Source organism: Cantharellus anzutake (genome assembly GCF_015039405.1).
Source record: "Cantharellus anzutake strain C23 chromosome Unknown EI90scaffold_147, whole genome shotgun sequence".
Classification (NCBI taxonomy): domain Eukaryota; kingdom Fungi; phylum Basidiomycota; class Agaricomycetes; order Cantharellales; family Hydnaceae; genus Cantharellus; species Cantharellus anzutake.
The window spans coordinates 155,032-174,380 of NW_024067097.1; the positions used below are offsets into that span (position 1 = coordinate 155,032).

Sequence of the window (19,349 nt, forward strand, 5' to 3'; positions counted from 1 at the left end):
CCATTGGAGATGAAAGTTCGCCTCGCGCAAGTTGTGACCCCCTTCTTGTATTCGTATCCTGATCCCTCTTGCTCTGAGTGCCTGATTAGCGCTTTGTATCTACGTCCTTTTGCGTAATGCGGACCCAACAAGTGTCGGCAGATGCGGCACTGCCACATATGCCCGAGGCCCGTCAGGTCATTGACCGGTATATCCCCTGCCTGATTGACCGGTGTCCTTACTATTAGTAATTCTCCTTGTCGACGTACATGGCTACTGCGTTTGCGAGGGTGTACTGTGAAGATATTGAGAAGGAACATTATTCCGACTATGCTACAACTGTCAAGCCCGACATTGATTTATCTCATCACCTTTCGCAACTGTCTAAGCGACGTCCTGCATCGACGCTCAAGAGCCTTTTCAAATGGCTGGACGACCCTGAAATGATATCTTTCGCAGGTCTAACAATAGTATATTTTAGCGTTGCTGAGCTCTCGACTGACATTGTTGTCCAGGAGGAATGCCTCCGCCTGAGTACTTTCCGTTTGACTCGATTTCAGCAGACGCGTTGGTCCCAGAATCTTTGGGCGGGCCGTCCCCCGCATCACATACACAAGACACCTTTGGGCCGATGTCGTGGCTCTGGGGTTGGCTGTTCGCGAGCACCAAACACATGCCTCGTACGCGGCCCTTCACAATACCTAAATTCTCACCGGATCCCAAGTCGCCAACCGCCATACAATTAAGCACTTCTCTTCAGTATGGCACCGCTCAAGGTCACCCTGCCCTGGTTGAATTTATCACTCATTTCACGCGTAAAGTATACCAGCCCCTGAACACAGATTCTGCGGTCCTTCTCCACGTTGGTCAGTTCTTAACTAGTTTCACTTCCCTTTTCCCTGGACTTGATTGCAATAATGATATGCAGGCAACACCGACGGTTGGGTAAAAGTCGTGCAGACCTTCTGTGAATTCGGCGATTATCTCTTGACCGAAGACTGGGCATACACTTCCGCCCTATCGGCGGCAGCACCATATGGCGTAAAACCCGTTGGTGTGGCCATGGATGGACAGGGACTCCGCGCCGATGCACTCGAAGAAGTTCTTGAGCACTGGAACCCTGCTCGCAGAGGAGGGCCGAGGTAGGACGCCTCAAACTGGGATCTGGGGATTACGTGCCTGACGGTCATTTTTTTTTTCAATTTTGTCGCCTTAGGCCTCATGGTGCGGGATATTCCACCAGTTGTCGATCGTTTAGTCATGAAGCTGACAACAGACTCCCAGTTCTCTACACGGTCCCAGTTGGTCAGAATCCATGTGGCACGGTTGGGATTCCATCTGCAGTCCTATCGTACCATTGATTTATTCAATGACAGACTATGGGTGCCAAGCGCAAGAAGGCGATCTACGAGGTTTGCGTTAAATATGGTAAGCCACACAAGTCACACCCCAATTCAATATCAACTCCCTTGCGGCAGATGTCATCATTGTGGAGGATGATCCCTACTTCTTCCTACAAGTCGGGGAGTACGTTGCGCCCAGCTTTCGCCCAGATTCATCATCCTCTGCCATAAGCGGAGATGACGAGTTGAGGTTTATCGACAGCCTGGAGCCCAGTTTTTTGAGGCAAGTTCACAGTGCCACGTTATGTGAGAGAGCTCAAATGGCTCAATTTTCTTGCTTAGGTTCGATTACCAAGGAAGAGTCATACGCATGGACACGTTCTCAAAGGCAAACAACTCTTAGGCCTGATTTTCTACAAGCGAGCTGAGGGCACGAATTGTTCCCGTTTTCATTTTGTCAGACCATTGCACCAGGATGTCGCCTCGGCTGGTTTACCACGAACTCTCTTTTCGCTGAGAGACTGGAACGCCAATCCGAAACTACGACCCAAGCGCCAAGTGGCTTCGTTCAGGCGTGTTAACATCCCATGGTATCCCGGTACCGCTGTCTTAATGCTTCCCTTTCCAGGCGCTGGTAGCCCAACTCCTTGTTCACCAATGGAAATACCCTGGGTATATTCGCTGGTTACAGGGTATCCGAGTGGCGTACACTCAGCGACGAGACACTATAATTGATGTACTTGGTGAAATCTTCGACCTCAAGGAGGAAGAAACCGATGACACCAAAGGAAGGATTTTACCGCTCAGTGGGGATGTCAAGGTTTTCGTAGCTCGGAACAGGTCTCAGAGTGTGAACGAGAAGAAGGGAAATATATTATTCAGTTTCGTAGTACCAACTGCGGGGATGTTTTTATGGGTAAGTATTTCTTCCTTTGGATCACAATGCTCGGCTAATGAGATGCCTTCTATAGCTGAAACTTCATATGTACAACCATAAATCGTATTCGCCCACTGCTCCTCCACCGAAGACACCGGATGATGCGCTCGAGGCCCAGTTCTGGACGGAGCTTGCGGAGGATCACGTTCTCTTTGCCCCCGGCTGGATATTTGGTACTGATGACGACGCTAGACTTATATCTGCGGAAGCAGTGTCACCGGACACTGGGGCCCTAATCCAAGTTGGCATGGGTGAGAAGTATTGGACCACGATGAGTGAGCATGGGAAGTATGGCCATTTGCGAATGAGCTACTCCATGGCAACGGTGAGTTTCCGGTCTCTAAATATTGATCGAAGGCGACGTTTATAAATTTGAGTCGACAGGTTGAGGAGTTACGTCTCGGGATAACCCGCTTTGCGAACGTCCTTAGGAAGCGATTCTACCTTTAAACTCTTAATCCCTATAGATGTTCATACTGTATATAATCCCGTCTGAGGATAACCCATCCGGTGAGGTCAGTTACATTACCCGCGAACGCCATATATATGAGATAAGCCAAAATGTTCGAAACCTGCCATCGACTGCAACAACTGCAAATCGCCTGTCCGGGATGAACAGTTTTGTGCGAGGGATGAAACGAACACATCCGTTATCATCCGTGTTCCGTTGTCATGGTCGGGTTCCTATCCCTGTGCATGTCCGTCGTCCAAGCCCACACCTTACATATTGTCAGTGCTGGCGATTGCTACTGATAGATCTAGGGGTTGGTCAGAGAAATGGGATCGAGTCATCTACTGGGTCTGTGGCCCGCATCACCGATGCGAACGTCAGCATGACCCCCGGGGACCGGCATTTTAGGTAATGACTACTGATTCCGTGACGGGTACAGGTCTCTACGTTGAACATACAACCACTTGGATTAATAGATGGAGCCGAGCATCTTGCAAGGAATAAGTGTGGCGGAAGGATTATATGATGCATGCTATTCCGTATTACTGGTGGTACAATTAATCAATTGCTACCCATTTGACTCAGATGTACACTCCTAGGGACTATTAGACCCTGCTCGGAAGTCATCTTCACCTTCAGGATTCTGAGGGGGGGGGGCTCCACATGTACTTCAGGGAATGCCCAGGCTGGAAGTGACAAGGAACATGAGATGACTGTTGGGAGGATTAGAATGGAAGAATAGAAAGGGTGGGATGACTCGCTTGCTATGATTCCGTGATGTCCAGAAATGAATGCTAAGTACGTAGTTGTAAGTATACGTGGAGTAATTCCAATCATGAGAAGAAACAATAACCAAGCAGTGGATTAGTCCCAAGCTCAATAGTGTAGAGAACTGAGGGAAAAGAAAAGTTCGCAAGCTAAACATCCAGAATTCACGTACACACACGGCACTGGGGGGAATAAAGTTTTTCAACACCGAGAGAATGAGATCGAACCATCACACTATTAGTTTTACTATATGCGCAAGTATAGTAGCGCTCTCCCACAAACCAGAAACCGACAGTGAGAGGAGCAAAAGACGAGACTGACGTGGGATAGTGATCACAATGAGAATGAACGTAGATGTGTGGAATTCTCAGAAAGTAAAGCATACGAGCCCAGCCGAGAACGCGATGATGGATGTGATGAGGAAATTAACTCAGGGGTGTGTGCGTAATTAATTGATCCTGATGGAGGGTACCAGGTGATCGAGAAGATTACAGAGCAATTTCATGGAGGAAAAAAGTGAAGCCGATGAATCAACCGCTACACGGCTGCGAGAAGATAAGAGATATGATCCATGACAGGTTGACGGCATCCTCAAAGTTGCGGACACCAGATGGTTGGCAAAAGAACGGAGCACCCCATATGGGGATCCATCAACGTTTCACTTTCTAATTCTTGAAAATCAAGCATATATCCTTCCTGTGCATACATGACAACCAAGAGACCGAGATAGTTGGGCGTTGGTACAACACATTTCTTTCGAGTGCAGCGACGACAGGCTAGCCGAGGAGCGTTAAAAGCAAGCGAGAAAGAGTAAGAGCAGAATTGGTAAAGGGAGTACAAAGTGTTGGCACCAAAAGCGCGGAACATGCGCCATTTTAGATCGGAGGCTGACCGGTAAGATTGATATGAACAGCCTTGACTTCGGTATAGTTCGCCAGAGCGTACTCTCCACACTCACGTCCGATGCCGCTCTCTGCGATCAGAAACACCATCATCAGCAAACAACAACACACCACTATAAGAACCCGCAAACACAAAAAAAGTGGGGGGGGGGGACTACACTCACGTTTATACCCTCCAAACGGAACGTTGACATCCAAAAGGTTATAACAATTAACCCAAACAGTCCCGGCCTTCAAGCGATTCGTAATCCCAATGGCTCTGCTGACGTCCCTCGTAAACACAGCAGCTGCCAACCCATAAACACTATCGTTCGCCAATCTAATCAACTCTTCCTCATTGTTGAACCTAGCCAAGACGACGACAGGTCCAAAAATTTCTTCTTTGACGATGGTCATTTCGGGCTTGACGTCGGTGAAGATAGTTGGTTGGATGAAGAACCCTTCCGTTCCGTGGCGTTCGCCTCCAAGGTGAACTGTAGCACCTTCTTTCTTACCAATGCTGATGTGGTTCATGATGCGCTGAAAGCAGGCGATCGAGCATTAGGGCTAGACTAATAATTTGAATAGAAGGGACGCGCACGTTGTATTGTGTCTCAGAGACTTGTGGCCCCTGGAAAGTATCGGGTTGGAACGGATCACCGACTTTAATCTCCTTCAACTTCTTCGTGAACTTTTCAAGGAAAGTATCGTAAATCTTCTCGTGCACAAACACTCGCGAACCAGCACAACATGTCTGTCCATGGTTGAATCTAAAAAAAAGACCAAAGAAAGGGGGTACGGAATCATGCTGATCAGTCCCTGAATCACGAAAAGGAAGAGAGAAAGAGAGAGAGTGGAAGGAACTACTCACCCAATACCGAAGGCAGCCCATGAGACAGCTGTGTCCAACTCAGCGTCATCCCAAATAATAGCAGGACTCTTTCCGCCCAACTCAAGCGTAACCTTCTTTAGATTCGAGTTTGCTGCACTCTTCAAAATATGTCTCCCCACGAGCGTACTCCCCGTGAACGCAACCTTATCAATCCCCATGTGTGCGCTGATGGCCGCCCCAGCTGTGTTCCCTATACCAGTCAGGATGTTCACAACACCCCGAGGGAACCCAACTTCTTCGATGAGGGAGGCCACGCGGATGGCTGTGAGAGGAGTCCATTCCGAGGGCTTGAAGACGATCGTGTTTCCTGTTGCGAGGGCTGGGGCCAGTTTCCATGAGAGCATCCAGAGCTAAGTAAGATGAAGGAACATTCATTCCTCCAACGTCGTCAGGGACAAGCGAGGATGACGCACGGGGAAGTTCCACGGCGTGATCTGACCAACGACTCCAATAGGCTCGTGGCGGGTATAAGCAAATTTGGTATCGTTCACTGTTCACCAACCAAACGAACCATCATCAAGGAGGATGGCGGTAATTCCGGCAAGACATGAAGCGGTAGGTGGCGTCGTCGAATAATGTAAGCAGGGAGGGATCGGGACCACCAGACGAGCGAGTAGGTACAATCAGTCACCCAAGGGTGAGAGGGCAGCGAATGTTGAATAACGAATCAGACGGGGCGTTGAATGCGAGGTAAAAACATGGGGTCTCACGACCCACCTTCGATCGTCTTCCCATGAACCTTGTCCGCCCACCCAGCATAATACCTAAACGTATCGATGGCCCCCTGCAGATCCACCGCTCTAGCGATTGCAAACGCCTTTCCATTATTCAAAGATTCCAACGCGGCAAGTTCATCAGCGTTCGCTTCGATCAAATCTGCCAACTTGAATAAAAGTCTTGCACGTTCGGTAGGAGGGACTTTGGTTCCCCAACGTGTCTCGAAAGCTTCTCGAGCGGCTTTGACGGCTATATCGACGTCTTTGTCGGTCGCAGCTGGGATATTGCTGAGGGGTTTCCCGGTCGCGGGGTTGACGATTCTGTGGGAGAGGATTAAGGGAGTTACATCGTGGGGATTGGGCAGGGTGGGAATAAAGACAACAAAGTGGAAACAAAGTTAGATGGAGTCTGGGGTAAAGGGTCCGCTCCCTACGCACTCGACGGTGGTTTTGTCAACACCCTCGACGAATTCTCCATTGATATAGAGTCCAGAGTTAAAGGAAGACTTTCCGTGAAAGTTACCCGCCAAGTCCTTAAAGTCGTACTCGAAATTAGGAGGAGCCATACTGGATCGTTGGGTGTTGAAAGAGAGGGGGGGATTTGGGGAGGTTACGATTTGGAGATGGAGGGAGCCTTATCTACGTCTGGAAGAACTGCACCTCCACATTCAGGGTTTCATGAGCAAGAACTGGATTGGGATTGGACAAACTAGGGTTCTCCGGATCCGTAGGGTGAGAGTCATGATAGATTCATTTCTAGGCAGGTGATCAAGCTCTATTGGAACAGAAGAAGCCTAGCGCATTGGAGATCAACGTTCCTAACAATGGGTATGAGGCCCGATGACCTTTTCTCCTCCGATCGCGAGCCATCCCACACTGGCCGAGCGATTCCACAACTTACAACTTGGTGAAAATAATAATAATCAACTGCGCCACTGCGCCACGATAACGCTTTCCATCGTCATGGTTTCCCAGTAGTATGACGGATGCACAAGTCGTCGAACCCAGACTCGTACCCATGTTTTGCAGCGGAGTTGGCCGAATTTATTGTATGATATCAAATTTCGGCCCTGGAATCTCCGTGGGCCGTCGCGTCGCATGTTCACTAGTGTTGGGTCATTCTAGTTACTATGGGCGAACACGGCTCTAGTATAGTTAGTTGTATACCCCAAAAATAAAAATCAGTCCAGACATAGTTTGCAGACTACCCACTTGACCGTGACCATGCATGTATGCGCACCAAACCTTTGCATCGTGCAGCGACAAATTTGCTGATTTTGCAAACTGATATTGCTTCGCACGACCACCATCTCACTTCCTATGAACGATAGCGGCATGCTTGAGGTGAAGGTGGCCAAGTGCATATATGTACTACATATGCCGCCATCATTAAAGCTACTATCAAGAGTAGGACCTGGTACCACCGAGTCCTGCTATGTGTGAGCATGTGTACTATTGCCAATCGTATGCCATACTACCCGCCGCCAGCCCAAAAGAAGCCCCATGGATGGCATGAACGAGCTAGTTACTACTGTAATCAAGCTAAGTGACTGAACGTCGAAAATTGTCGAAATGATAATCCAAGATGTAGAAATGATTGTCCCAGGTGTCCGATGGATCTAACTGTCATAACTGCCTGGACTATGTACTTGTGATGGGTGCCTGGCGATAGGATTTACACAAATCAGTTGAACGCATCGTAATTATAGGATAATAAAAGCGTACGCTAGTACGTGAGGAGCTTAAAGTTTATTCCCATCACCTCCAGTGTCGCTGCAGCATTATTGGGCTCCTCCGAAGTAACGATGAATTCTTCCAAGTGCGGTAGGCGTTGACTTAGTAAACTCCTCCATCCCTCATCTTCTCCCCCGCCAACAGCATCAATAAACTTTTCCACGTCCCAGTCTTCCGTGCCGATAGTCACACTGGAGAGATTCGGTGGGAGCAAATCAAAGAATTTGCGGCTCTCTTGCGGCCCATCGTCAACGACACACGGATGCCCGAATAGGTACAAGCATGGGACAGAGAGCTTCTTTAGCGAAATGAAATCACTGAGGGTACCCATGGGTTCAAGACTTTCATCGATATCCGCCAAATAGCCTGAAACCGTAATGCGGAGAGTGGTCAGACTCCGGATTTGGTGTCGGAGAGCCCTGCAGAAAGCAGGAGGATCGATCTCATGATATAAGACAGCATCACCGCCATTATCATAAATCAGTATATCCAACGCTTCAGGGATTTGCAAAATGCCATCCAATAGCTCTGGGGCAACAACGCTCAAGTTGAAATCAAGCTTCTTGAGTTTTGACGATCGGTTGGTGAAGCGCATGCTTTGAAAAATTCGAGGTGCCGGACCGTCATCGTCGCTGAATTCTGCATCATTGCTGAATTCTGCATTGTTGGATTCTGCATCATTGTTGGATTCTGCATCATTGCTGGATTCCGCCTTGTGCCAACGAACCGTACCCCATCCTGCAAATTGGCTCACTCGGAATGAGTTGAGAGCGGGAAGGGACATAAAGGGGACGACATCCGCAGCGCGCAGACCATCCTCGTCCATGTGGAAGTTCAGCTCGAAACTCCTCAAAGACTGGAAGGCTACGGGGAGGGGCCCATGATATTCACCGGGACCCCAGGCCCACTTTGTGGTTATCACTGCATCAGAATTCATTTCCCGTATCACTAGACTTTCCAACGACGGCAGGATATGCATCAACAATGAAAAGTAAGGTCGACACCAACCCTTCTTGAGGTCGGAAACAGCACGAGCTGACATTCCCTTTTCGCGCGCTAAAGTTTGGAGAGTACTCAGTTTGCTTTCGTCTGCAACGTATGGCATTTCTGGCTTTGTTTCCTCTTCATCATAAAGGCCATACCATGAAATGGCAAGATGCCGGGTGAGTGGTCGTAGTTCAGGCCGCGAAATAAGCGTATGTACGAATCCTCGAAGTTGGCGTTCGTCTTCTGTCTCGTGGCCACCGTCCTCGAGAGACACGGACCGATATAGCTGAGTTTCGGCAATGCCACGTAAACGACGGGATGTGAGTGTGAGAGAGATGAGCTCAGAGGAGGATGACACATCCCGAGCAATGTGCATGATAATTTCATTGGGAATATCTTCGAAAGTGCGCATTGCCGTTGCTTGTGGATGTGTTTGACAGGCGGTTTCACAGGTTTTGAATTGCACGTGTGGAGTCAATTTGACTCATAAAAATTTCAGCTCATATCAACCCAACCCCACCAACCAAACCCAAACCCTCATTCTTCATAATATTATATCCTCGTGAATCGAATCGGCTTCACTGCACCCGACGGATCACCTATTGCGCACCGCAACTCGTCGGCTCGATGAAGCCCACGACTCAATTTCTTTGCTCGAGCTTTTTAGTCCAATTCAAGAATGTTGAACGCAACGTTGTTCGTCGGGCGCGCGCGGGGTTAGACAAAGTTCTAGCCACGTCCGTAAATTTGCCTTTGTGCTTTAACATTCGGCATCTAGCTTCACATGTCGTAATTCAACACCCTCACCGCATTTGAATGTAACCTGATCATTGGTCCGGTCTGTGAGATTTCCCCTGAGGTATAAATATGGAGGAGCCCATTAGGGCTACCTCCGATTTAAAAAGACCTAGGATGGCACCCCCAACCTTCGAGTTTGACTTTCAAACGACGGGTGGAAACTTCACCGGAAAGGTTGCTTTCAGCGCAGGGCTGTTCATCAACAATGAGTTTGTGGAATCTGTTGAAGGTTCGACTGTCGAGTGAGTCAAGTTTCCAACTCTCAGTTACCAAGTCACATTCACACACATGCGTTCTCCCCCTCAAACCTTCGATAAGGCTCGTAAACCCGACGGACGGGAAGCCTCTTGGTCATGTCAGTGCAGCCACTGACAAGGACATCGACATTGCCGTGAAGGCGGCTCGAGAAGCGTTTGAACAGAGATGGGGAACCAAGGTCCCACCCCCCGAGCGTGCTCGATTGATACACCGTCTTGCCGATTTGGTGGAACAACATGCTGATGAGCTTGCTGCCCTGGAAAGTCTGAATAATGGTAGGTTTTCTTTGGTTTGGTAGCCCATAATACTGTCAATAACCTCGATAATGTTCTAGGAAAGACTGTTTTCGTGTCACGATTTGTAGATGTTCAAGGCTTCGTGAACACGTTGAGATACTATGCCGGGTGGGCGGACAAAATCCATGGGAAGACCATTGAAGGCCAGTCGCTAACGTATTCAAGAATTCCCAGCTGAAATTTCCAATCTCCTTTTTTAGTGAATGACGCCAAGTTTGCATATACACGCCATGAGCCCATTGGAGTCGTCGGTCAGATTATTCCCTGGTCAGTGGTATCCAATGACGCGAATGACATGATCTAATACCCAGTGTCAGGAACTTCCCCGTGCGAACCGCAGCTTTTCCTGTGGATTGACGCTGAATTCGAATCCTCTCTAGCTCGGCATGTTCGCTTGGAAGATTCCCCCTGCACTTGCCACCGGGAACACTATCGTCATCAAGCCGTCCGAGTGGACGCCACTCACGGCCATCCGTGTTGCGGCTCTTGCGAAGGAGGCCGGATTCCCCAAGGGCGTTCTAAACGTTGTTACAGGACTTGGAAGTGTTGCGGGCGCTGCCATATCGAGCCATATGGACATTGATAAGGTTGCTTTCACTGGAAGTAAGCCGCTCCTCTTCGGCGATCATTCGGCGAGGAAGAAGAGGAGAAAACTGATGATCAGCATCGCTTTAAGGCACGCTCGTGGGAAGGCATATCCTCAAATCGGCGGCTGCTTCGAACTTGAAGAAGGTCACCCTAGAACTGGGCGGGAAATCTCCGTCTATCATTTTTGATGACGCCGACTTGGACAAGGCCGTCAGCTGGGCCGCCTTTGGTATTGTGTAAGTGATAGCATTATCCCCTTCTCTGGTGGGTTCTCTGAGGCGTCTTTTAAAGATTCAACCACGGCCAAACTTGCAGCGCTGGCTCGCGTGTCTATGTGCATGAGAAGATATATGATGAGTTCTTGCTGAAGTTTACGGAGAAGCTGAAGAGCCTGAAAGTTGGGAACCCATTCGCTCCAGACACTTTCCAAGGCCCCCAAGCATCCGAAACGCAATTCAAGGCAGGTTATTGATGTTCCGCTCCAAGCTGAAGTTAACGTTTTCCCTTTCACATTTCAGCGTATAATGGGTTATATCGAGAGTGGCAAGAAAGATGGTGCCACACTCCACCTTGGTGGAAGTCAGCATGGTACGGAAGGCTTTTTCATCGAGCCTACCATTTTCACGGACGTGAAGCCGGATATGAAAATTATGAGGGAAGAGATATTTGGCCCAGGTATGCGAACTTTCCAATCGCTCCGACTCAACCACTTTACTCATAGTGGCCACCAACTCCAGTTGTTGTCGTTGCCAAGTTCTCAAATGATGAGGAAGCTGTGCGTCTGGCGAACGACACGTTGTACGGGTTAGCAGCAGGCATCTTCACGAAAGATATATCCCGTGCCATCGACGTTTCGAACAAGCTTAAGTCTGGAACCGTATGGATAAACGAGTTCAACAAAGTCGAAGTGACCTTACCATTTGGCGGGTACAAACGTGAGCTGTTCTTTGATCTCCGCCTCCCCTTGGCCTTTGTCGGCTGATTGGCGACCAACTAGAGAGCGGAATTGGCCGAGAACTCGGTGAATATGCACTCCAGAATTACACTGAAGTGAAGGCCGTGCACATCAATCTTTCAGCTACGCCGCCGATCTAAGTGCATTTTCCAATCCAGCCTTCAGAGTTTGGACAGCGTGCTAGTGACCCTTGTCTGCGATCGTCTCCCCGCTATCAGAACGCGCGAAAGCATTCGTGATTTGACTGTATCCTTGTATTCATCTAACCATGTTGAAATTTGCCTCGTCTCTTGGATCAATCATTTCGGGTGTTCAATCCCAGAGCAGATGTCCCGCAAATCTATGGCCGGGGAATGGATCCCACTAACATGCAAACAGATCCGGGGGAATTCCGGGTGTGGAACTGATGGTGGTCAAAGCCTAGAACATCCAGACCGCATATGCTCATGCGCAGCTGAGTGCAGCATTTTTTTTTTGGCCCAGCTTCAATTGTAAGTCTTCACACGGTGCTGTAAAAGCGCTAGCATTGATGGGCGTTCTGAGCTAAACATTGCCCCGTTCGGACTTTCCCCATCCACCCACGGGCTTATATACCAATGGGACCAAAAGTCTTAATCCTTTTGCGGATTCATTACATTCGGTATCAGATGATTTGCGACCTCTTTAGAACGATGTCTGTTACCCGGCTCGAAGCTGTGGATACAAGCTCCAGCCCATATCCTCCCCTCTTTCGCTTCCTTTCTATGCTTCTGCCAGAAAATGAGCCTACCTGTCTTTATGGAGCACGACTTCAAAGCGCATGGGCGCACGCAATCCAGTGGGATGATCTCATTCAGCGTCAGCCTCTTTATCAACAATGAGTTTGTTGACAGCGTCGACGGCATTGTGGAGTATGCTGTTGCTCTGATAAATCATCCAATTTTCAGGGTATGTTCGGATCACATATTGGGGTGTCATCGAAATGACGGATCCAAATTTGCACAACGCCAAGTCTCTTCATTTCATCAGCAGGGAGCGCCGCGTCAAGATCGTGTAAATACTGCCATTTCATGTAGTCATATCATCCCCTCGCGGACTTGGTGGAGCGATACACGCCAGAGGGTCTCAGCCACTAAATCCTTATTGGTGGCTGGCTTTCCAGTGTTGCGTTCAGGAAAGGCATCTTCTATATCTTCTATGTCCTGCATGGGCCTGGACATCTGAAGCTCCAATTCTCATCAACATAACAAAGTATTTCACTGGATGGACAGACAAATATTTAGAAGATTATTGAGGGTCACTAAGGATATCCCACAACGCATAGCATTGTAGTAAGACAGATCACTGATTTTATGCCTTGCGATGCCCACTTCTTTGGGATCGTTTCAGAAACTCCCCGGTACTTTTTTAATCTCTTCATTTAACTTTCGTGCACCAGCGCCGCCTCCTTCATCCCCAAGCTTGCCATGTTCCCCTGAGATATTGCAGCAACGCTCGTCACAGGAACATTAGCCCTTCTCACTGTCAACCATTGGTGTGCCTGCTATCACGAGGAGGTGGGTTTCCCTGAGCATGCGGCGATACCCAGCCATTGGCAAACCAACCTTCATTTCGTCGAGTGGGTTAACTTATGGGGTAACCGAGGTAATATGGTGCCTTACCATTGAACCTCACGACGGACTGGGACGGCATATTTTGAAAGCTGCCACTGAATCAAAGGTAATCCCGGGCTCAGGCTCACCTCCGAGTAATTGAGACCGCCGGTTTAGACACACCCATCAGCTGAGCAGTACGCGAGACCGCGAGCGTCTTTCGCCCACAAGATTCGAAATTCAGGCATTCAAGGGAATTGAAATAGGGTGCTATGTATTTTCATCAACGAAAAAGGACATCGTTCACTTGGTGAACGACATGATATGTGGTCTAGCAGCTAGCGCCTTCGCTCGGGCAGATCAAAGTCCTGAGCAATACACAGAGGGCAATACGAGTCGACTGATTGAGCGTTCCGTGCTATTTGGGGTGCATGAACGCGAGGACCACGCCTCAAATATCTGCAGGATGCGCCAACGAGCAGATGCAGGCTTTGCACTGACTGAAGAATGCTCTTGGAAGAGAATCCAGAAATATTATTTTTCATGCAACTTCGAAAGCTACAGATTTTTAGTCTTTCCGTCTCATCCTGTCTCGAGACCTTTCGAAGAGCATGGGAAAAAGGGAGTAAGACTCAGGGGATGACCAAGTTGCTTCCGGTTCTCAGATGGGTAAAAGCGGCAAGAACCGAAAAGGTTGCAGTCCTTTCGCTCCTCGTGGTTGATTGCACAGTGCCAGTACAATCCTGGCTATTGCAACGCGGCCATTCCTCAAATTTATAGCCGATCAGAGAGCCCTGCTTTGGTGCTACACGTTTGCACCTAGTTCCCTTTCACTTATCAACATCCAACAATATATCATTTCTCCATTCCGAATCCGCTCCCTTCCCCTGAGGGAAGGGAGGGGGGTTATGTCATCCACTATTACGGTACCTTTAAAGAGCAGATCTGGTGCGTACCTTCATAATTTGTGATGCATTTGCCTCTGTATCCTTCCTCCGTATGATGTGAACCTTACATGTCCACCGATCATGACCAGTCTCATGAAGTGACAGGAAAAATAAAATCTAGAATTGTTCTGAACCCCATCTTCCTTCCATCCTTTGTACTTGAGTATATGTTCAGTCCTGACTGACTTCCTTTATTCCAGGTCACATTCGGAATTCATCCTCCATAGCTAATTCATTGGCATGCCCTCTCCCGGATTTGGCGCCCCTATTCAAGGTGCGTTTCGTCTTTGTCCGATACTTCAGATGCATATTCCCTATCAACGAAACACTATTGGAATTCGCTCGTTGCACACGAACGAAAACATGATTGCTGAAGAATGGAGGAGTCCTCACTTTGATATTTTCAGCCCCAGTACTGTTGAGAGTGTAGAACTGACCAACTTACGCCGAAGTGTAGATTCTCGCACCCTTTTTTTGGTGTAGCTTTCGCTGGGTAGGGTGTGCCTGTAGTAAGGGGCCGGCGGTGCCTTTAACCATTTGCTAGGGAAATGCTTTGGTACTTTCTTGGCTGAGTCATCACGTCAAATAAGGCGGCTTACGTACATAATGACTCGGAAACGACCTCGACCCCATGTATTTACCATTATTTGTACCGCGACGCTTTCTATTAAGAGTGTCCCTTTCACAACAGAACAAACGCTGAAAGATTTTTTTGAGAGACCTAGCTATAGAATTTCTGTTAGCGTGCACACCGTCTTATCCAGTCCCCTTCATGCATGTCGCCCCCATCGTTTGAGTTCGATTTCAACAGTGCTCCTGGAGGAGGATTCCGAGGAAGGTCATTCTTTAGCACGGGGCTGTTTATCAACAATGAGTTCGTTGATGCGGTCGATGGTAACAGAATTGGGTGAGTTTAAATCCTTCTGAATTGAGCTCACTCGAAACATCCATCTGGCGCACTAGTATTGTTAACCCTACAAGTGGGAAAACGATAGGAATTGTGGCTGCAGCGACAGAAAAGGATGTTGACATTGCAGTGCGAGCCGCGCGGGAGGCTTTTGAGCAAAGATGGGGAATGAAGGCACCTCCCACGGAACGTAGACGACTATTAAACCGTTTGGCGGACTTAGTTGCGGAAAATGCGGATGAGCTTTCAGCACTTGAGGCGCTGGAGAACGGCAAGCTGCTTTGGGCGATCTCGCGGGGCCAGCAGGCTGACTCTCTTGTCAATCAGGGAAGGCATTGATTGCGGCCAAGATGATGGATGTGGAAGGGACCATCGGTATCCTGAGGTACTTTGCTGGATGGGCCGATAAGATTCAGGGAAAGACAATCGAAGGTTTGGCGTCCCAGCTGTTAATACGCTTCCATCCTTCATGACTGAGTTTTGGTCAGTCAACGACTCCAAACTTGCGTACACACGCCACGAACCCATCGGCGTAGTTGGTCAAATTATCCCCTGGTCAGCCCTTATCAACATCCATGGGTTTCTGTGTGCACGCTGATAGTTCGTAATTAATAGGAATCTTCCCGTAAGCTGCTCGCCCCTGCTGCTGATTGACGTTCTTTACCTATTTCGTCCAGCTTGGCATGTTCACCGTGAAAATTGCGCCTGCCCTAGCCACAGGAAACACCGTTGTGATCAAGCCTTCGGAATGGACGCCCCTCACTGCGATCCGCATGTGTGAACTGATCAAGGAAGCAGGGTTTCCCAAGGGTGTGATTAATGTTGTTACTGGATATGGGGACACAGCTGGCGCAGCGATCGCTAGCCATATGGATATTGACAAGGTCGCGTTCACTGGAAGTAAGTGGTGATGTTCAGGCCTCGCAACCCTTTAATGCTGTTCGATGTGCTTGGACAACTTCAGGCAGTCTGGTTGGGAGGCACGTCATGAAAGCTGCCGCTGCTTCCAACTTGAAGAGAGTCACCCTCGAGCTGGGCGGAAAATCACCCAACATTATTTTTCAGGATGCCGACCTGGACAGGGCGGTTTCATGGGCGGCCTTTGGTGCCTTGTTAGTCTTTTACGTTCTGCTCCTATCACCGAGTCCTCACAGAAGTTGCTCCTCAGAGCCAACCAGGGCCAACTATGCATAGCCGGTTCGCGTGTCTTTGTACACGAGGACATCTACGACAAGTTCTTGGCAGCGTTCACTGAAAAGATGAAGTCTGTGAGAATTGGCGATCCTTTTCTTCCAGATACATTCCAGGGGCCTCAAGTGACCGAGACCCATTTCAATGTAAGTGCCTTTCGGGATAATAACTGTCCCCCGACATGATGAGAGCTGATTTTCCAACCATGACCCAAGCGAATCATGAATTATATCGAGATTGGGAAGAGGGAAGGCGCCACAGTACATTTGGGGGGAGAACGTTATGGAGCCGAGGGACTTTACATTCAGCCGACTATCTTCACCGACGTAAAAGCCGATATGACGATAATGAAAGAAGAGATATTTGGTCCAGGCATGTGTTCCATTCCAACCTGCTTGCGGCCCATGACGATTATTCTCCCTCAGTGGTGGTTATTGCCAAGTTTTCAAGTGACGAAGAAGCGGTGAGGATGGCAAATGATACCGTCTACGGCCTCGCTGCAGGACTCTTCACCTGCGATGTGTCGCGCGCGATCAGCGTGGCGAATCAACTGAAAGCAGGTACCGTGTGGATAAACTGCTATGGTGCCAGTTCCCTAAATGCCCCCTTTGGAGGGTATAAACGTGCGTAGTTCGTGCTTCTAACCCCTCCCCTCTTCGTCGTGTTTCCCACCTGAGATTCGCCCCTTTTTAGAGAGCGGAATCGGCCGTGAACTTGGCGAATATGCTCTGGAGCATTATACTGCAGTGAAGGCGGTGCACATCAACATGTCAGCTTCCCCTCCGATTTAACAGATCTGTGGTATTCTTTTGGGTGATTGTACTTTTAGAGTTATCAGAGTCGATCTATAGTGAAGTCAATGGTCGCGAACCTGGCTCTATGTTACCTGGAAGATCCTGAGATGGAACAGCTGGGGAGCCGACACGCAGACTCTCTCCGTGTGATAATTGTTGGATGGAACGTGCTACCGGTTACGTGGAGTGAATTAACAGAACCGCCTGGGTGTAAGTTTGCAACACCGTGCAATTGTAGAATTAGGTACAGCCACCATGATATATCGGTGCTTATAGTATATACCAGTAAATCCCAGGAGTCATGGGTCCACATAGGATCGTTCAGGCGTGATCTGGGGACATCTGGAGCGTATAGAACTAAAAAAAAAAAAAGCAGTTCGCAAGCCTGGCGACCTGCCTGTTTACAAAGACGGGCTTGCTTACGTCAGCTAAATCGGGGATTTTGATCGCATCTCTTCATGCCCACCGACGTCGACGACCTTATCATCGCAACGCTGGAAGGACCAAATACACCACCGTCCGATTCTTTCTCGGAAACTCCACCTCCAGCGCCCAACCTTCCAAATCCTGATGGTACTAACTTGAATGAAAGCGGTCCAACGCCCGAGTCCGTTGGCGCCATTCCATCACAAGGTCCTGCTTTCTTCTACCAACGCCGGGATGAGTGGGTAAAAGGGGACTACCGCCCCTCTCAGGGAGGAAGAGTAATAGCGGACAAAGATCGGCAAACAGTTCAGTCGTCCGCTGGGACGCCGGGTTCGGGTTCCTTTGAACCTCGCACACGACGAAGCGACAATGGACCTCTTGCAAGGCTCGGAGAAGTCCTTTCGAGGCCTCAGGCCATTGAGGATGAAGAAGTATGGGAAGACTATCTGAAGAGTATTCATGCGAGGCTTGTTGGTGGATCAAGATTGAGGAAGGGCATGTCGTTGGCTCACGCAGTAAGTACCGTATCCTTATGGCGATTACTGTGGCTTTTAATGCAATCAATCACGGATTCTACTGGTCATGGGCATCTCCCGTCCATCATGTGCAGGTCAAGATACTCCATGCAGGGTGGCTTAGGGATGGGACTTGGACTGGGGCACCGGAGATGGCGCAATTTTCATCCACATCAAATCCTACGTCTGTATCTAGAGCTAATCAAACGTTGCGGTCCTTCAGGACTATTCCTGGTGGACAGCCTTCTCACACTTATGCTGCCAACGTGGCACTTGGATGTCCAGAATGAATGATCTGGGGGAGACTGAGTGTTCAACCTTGGACTCAAACAGAACAAGCCAGAATCATCGTCAAGATCTTTTGTCCTGCTCGGTGCTACGACAACGAACGCGTGTTTCAGCGCCTGAAAATGCAGAATGAGACTGGAAGGCCCTCTATCACCAGCATCGGCACACATCCATTAATAGATGTTGCAATGGTCTATTTTTAGTGTTGACTTGGGCTCGCGGCATTGTGAGGGAGTAAAGCTGAGCTACTGCACTGTTGGGGACCGCTGAACCATTCATGAGTCACTGACACCTAACACACAATTCGTGTACTTCCAGAATTTCGTTTGGTGGAATCTCGATTTTTTTCGCCTACACACGTTTTGACATCGTTTCAACCTGAATGCATCATATCTCCGGGAACACACCCGTCTGACTAATGACAGTATAAATTTTTCGGTCTTGCATTTGAAGAACGGGAGGGGACCAAGTCAGAAGGTGTCATGACATTCAGGTCGAGGAGAACGTGGACGCAGCAACACACGGTCCTCAATGACCAGGACTCAAGCCTAGTCCATGGTGCACAAAACAACGCGTATGGGTAGAAGCAGACTTCGCGATCATCTGGCTCCCGGTGAGACCTTTGAGTGCAGGGAGTGCTGAGAACAATGAGGTCACGAAATGATTCGTGGCTTACAAGAATAACACCGTCCCCTCTTATGAATAGAAGGTCTAGGTTACGTTTCGCTACCTTGATGTGGGTGAGAATGACGGAATCCATGTAAGGGAAGAGGTCGAACTCACTCGAATTGTGGGCTGCTGCCCAGGGATTTGTTCATGTAATCCTTCGACAATCGTTATAGTCTCTTCAACATCGCTCATTATCAAGTTCATATGACCGTCGAACGCCTACAAAATGTATGACTTAAGGGGAAAAGCGCGCTCAGTCCAAACACACATGCAAGACGCCGGTTAACTCGCGGTCCCCGCGTAGCTTCACATAGATACGCTCACTAAGAGACAGGCGAACGAGATCGAGAGGCACCCGGACCCCTGATGTGAGATGGCCCTCCGCCATGCGCCGGAAGCAGTTATGACAAGATAAACGTGAGTACACGTGATGGGCCAGATTGAGTTTGAAAGTATTC

The 19,349-nt window shown here is 49.0% G+C and overlaps 7 protein-coding genes across 7 annotated transcripts; 4 read left to right on the forward strand and 3 right to left on the reverse strand.

Moving 5' to 3' along the window:
- Positions 1 to 248: 248 nt before the first annotated feature.
- EI90DRAFT_3147621 (pyridoxal phosphate-dependent transferase) lies at positions 249 to 2,709 on the forward strand (the record flags this gene model as incomplete). Its single annotated transcript, XM_039065540.1, has 11 exons — positions 249 to 438; positions 495 to 845; positions 908 to 1,121; positions 1,256 to 1,304; positions 1,356 to 1,407; positions 1,458 to 1,605; positions 1,665 to 1,710; positions 1,784 to 1,898; positions 1,961 to 2,238; positions 2,294 to 2,584; positions 2,644 to 2,709. The coding sequence occupies 11 exons, from the start codon at positions 249 to 251 to the stop codon at positions 2,707 to 2,709; spliced, it is 1,800 nt and encodes a 599-aa protein (XP_038908623.1).
- Positions 2,710 to 4,353: 1,644 nt separating this feature from the next.
- EI90DRAFT_2948058 (aldehyde dehydrogenase domain-containing protein) lies at positions 4,354 to 6,533 on the reverse strand (the record flags this gene model as incomplete). The annotated part of the gene is made up of 7 exons (XM_039055366.1): positions 4,354 to 4,451; positions 4,545 to 4,899; positions 4,961 to 5,129; positions 5,231 to 5,601; positions 5,665 to 5,741; positions 5,969 to 6,288; positions 6,406 to 6,533. The coding sequence occupies 7 exons, from the start codon at positions 6,531 to 6,533 to the stop codon at positions 4,354 to 4,356; spliced, it is 1,518 nt and encodes a 505-aa protein (XP_038908624.1).
- Positions 6,534 to 7,348: 815 nt separating this feature from the next.
- Positions 7,349 to 9,207, reverse strand: EI90DRAFT_429221 (uncharacterized protein). Its single transcript, XM_039067607.1, has 2 exons — positions 7,693 to 9,207; positions 7,349 to 7,629 (listed from the first exon to the last, which is right to left on the reverse strand). Exon 1 carries the CDS (start codon positions 9,098 to 9,100, stop codon positions 7,694 to 7,696), a length of 1,407 nt encoding a protein of 468 aa, XP_038908625.1. The 5' UTR covers positions 9,101 to 9,207; the 3' UTR covers positions 7,349 to 7,629; position 7,693.
- Positions 9,208 to 9,600: 393 nt separating this feature from the next.
- On the forward strand, positions 9,601 to 11,723 carry EI90DRAFT_3147623 (aldehyde dehydrogenase; the record flags this gene model as incomplete). The annotated part of the gene is made up of 10 exons (XM_039065541.1): positions 9,601 to 9,728; positions 9,805 to 10,019; positions 10,079 to 10,183; positions 10,241 to 10,314; positions 10,421 to 10,643; positions 10,717 to 10,864; positions 10,920 to 11,088; positions 11,147 to 11,303; positions 11,366 to 11,563; positions 11,626 to 11,723. The coding sequence occupies 10 exons, from the start codon at positions 9,601 to 9,603 to the stop codon at positions 11,721 to 11,723; spliced, it is 1,515 nt and encodes a 504-aa protein (XP_038908626.1).
- Positions 11,724 to 14,791: 3,068 nt separating this feature from the next.
- On the forward strand, positions 14,792 to 17,194 carry EI90DRAFT_3282736 (aldehyde dehydrogenase domain-containing protein). Its single transcript, XM_039066910.1, has 11 exons — positions 14,792 to 15,008; positions 15,065 to 15,279; positions 15,336 to 15,440; positions 15,497 to 15,563; positions 15,624 to 15,633; positions 15,686 to 15,908; positions 15,973 to 16,120; positions 16,177 to 16,345; positions 16,415 to 16,571; positions 16,625 to 16,822; positions 16,893 to 17,194. Exons 1-11 carry the CDS (start codon positions 14,878 to 14,880, stop codon positions 16,988 to 16,990), a joined length of 1,521 nt encoding a protein of 506 aa, XP_038908627.1. The 5' UTR covers positions 14,792 to 14,877; the 3' UTR covers positions 16,991 to 17,194.
- A 608-nt stretch (positions 17,195 to 17,802) lies between these two features.
- Positions 17,803 to 18,071, forward strand: EI90DRAFT_2822112 (uncharacterized protein; the record flags this gene model as incomplete). The annotated part of the gene is made up of 2 exons (XM_039053578.1): positions 17,803 to 17,934; positions 18,030 to 18,071. Coding segments are annotated over 2 exons (174 nt in total), but the record flags the coding sequence as incomplete, so codon positions are not given.
- A 391-nt stretch (positions 18,072 to 18,462) lies between these two features.
- On the reverse strand, positions 18,463 to 19,279 carry EI90DRAFT_2980234 (uncharacterized protein; the record flags this gene model as incomplete). Its single annotated transcript, XM_039055980.1, has 4 exons — positions 18,463 to 18,842; positions 18,899 to 18,952; positions 19,006 to 19,110; positions 19,160 to 19,279. The coding sequence occupies 4 exons, from the start codon at positions 19,277 to 19,279 to the stop codon at positions 18,822 to 18,824; spliced, it is 300 nt and encodes a 99-aa protein (XP_038908629.1). The 3' UTR covers positions 18,463 to 18,821.
- Between the last annotated feature and the right edge of the window lie 70 nt (positions 19,280 to 19,349).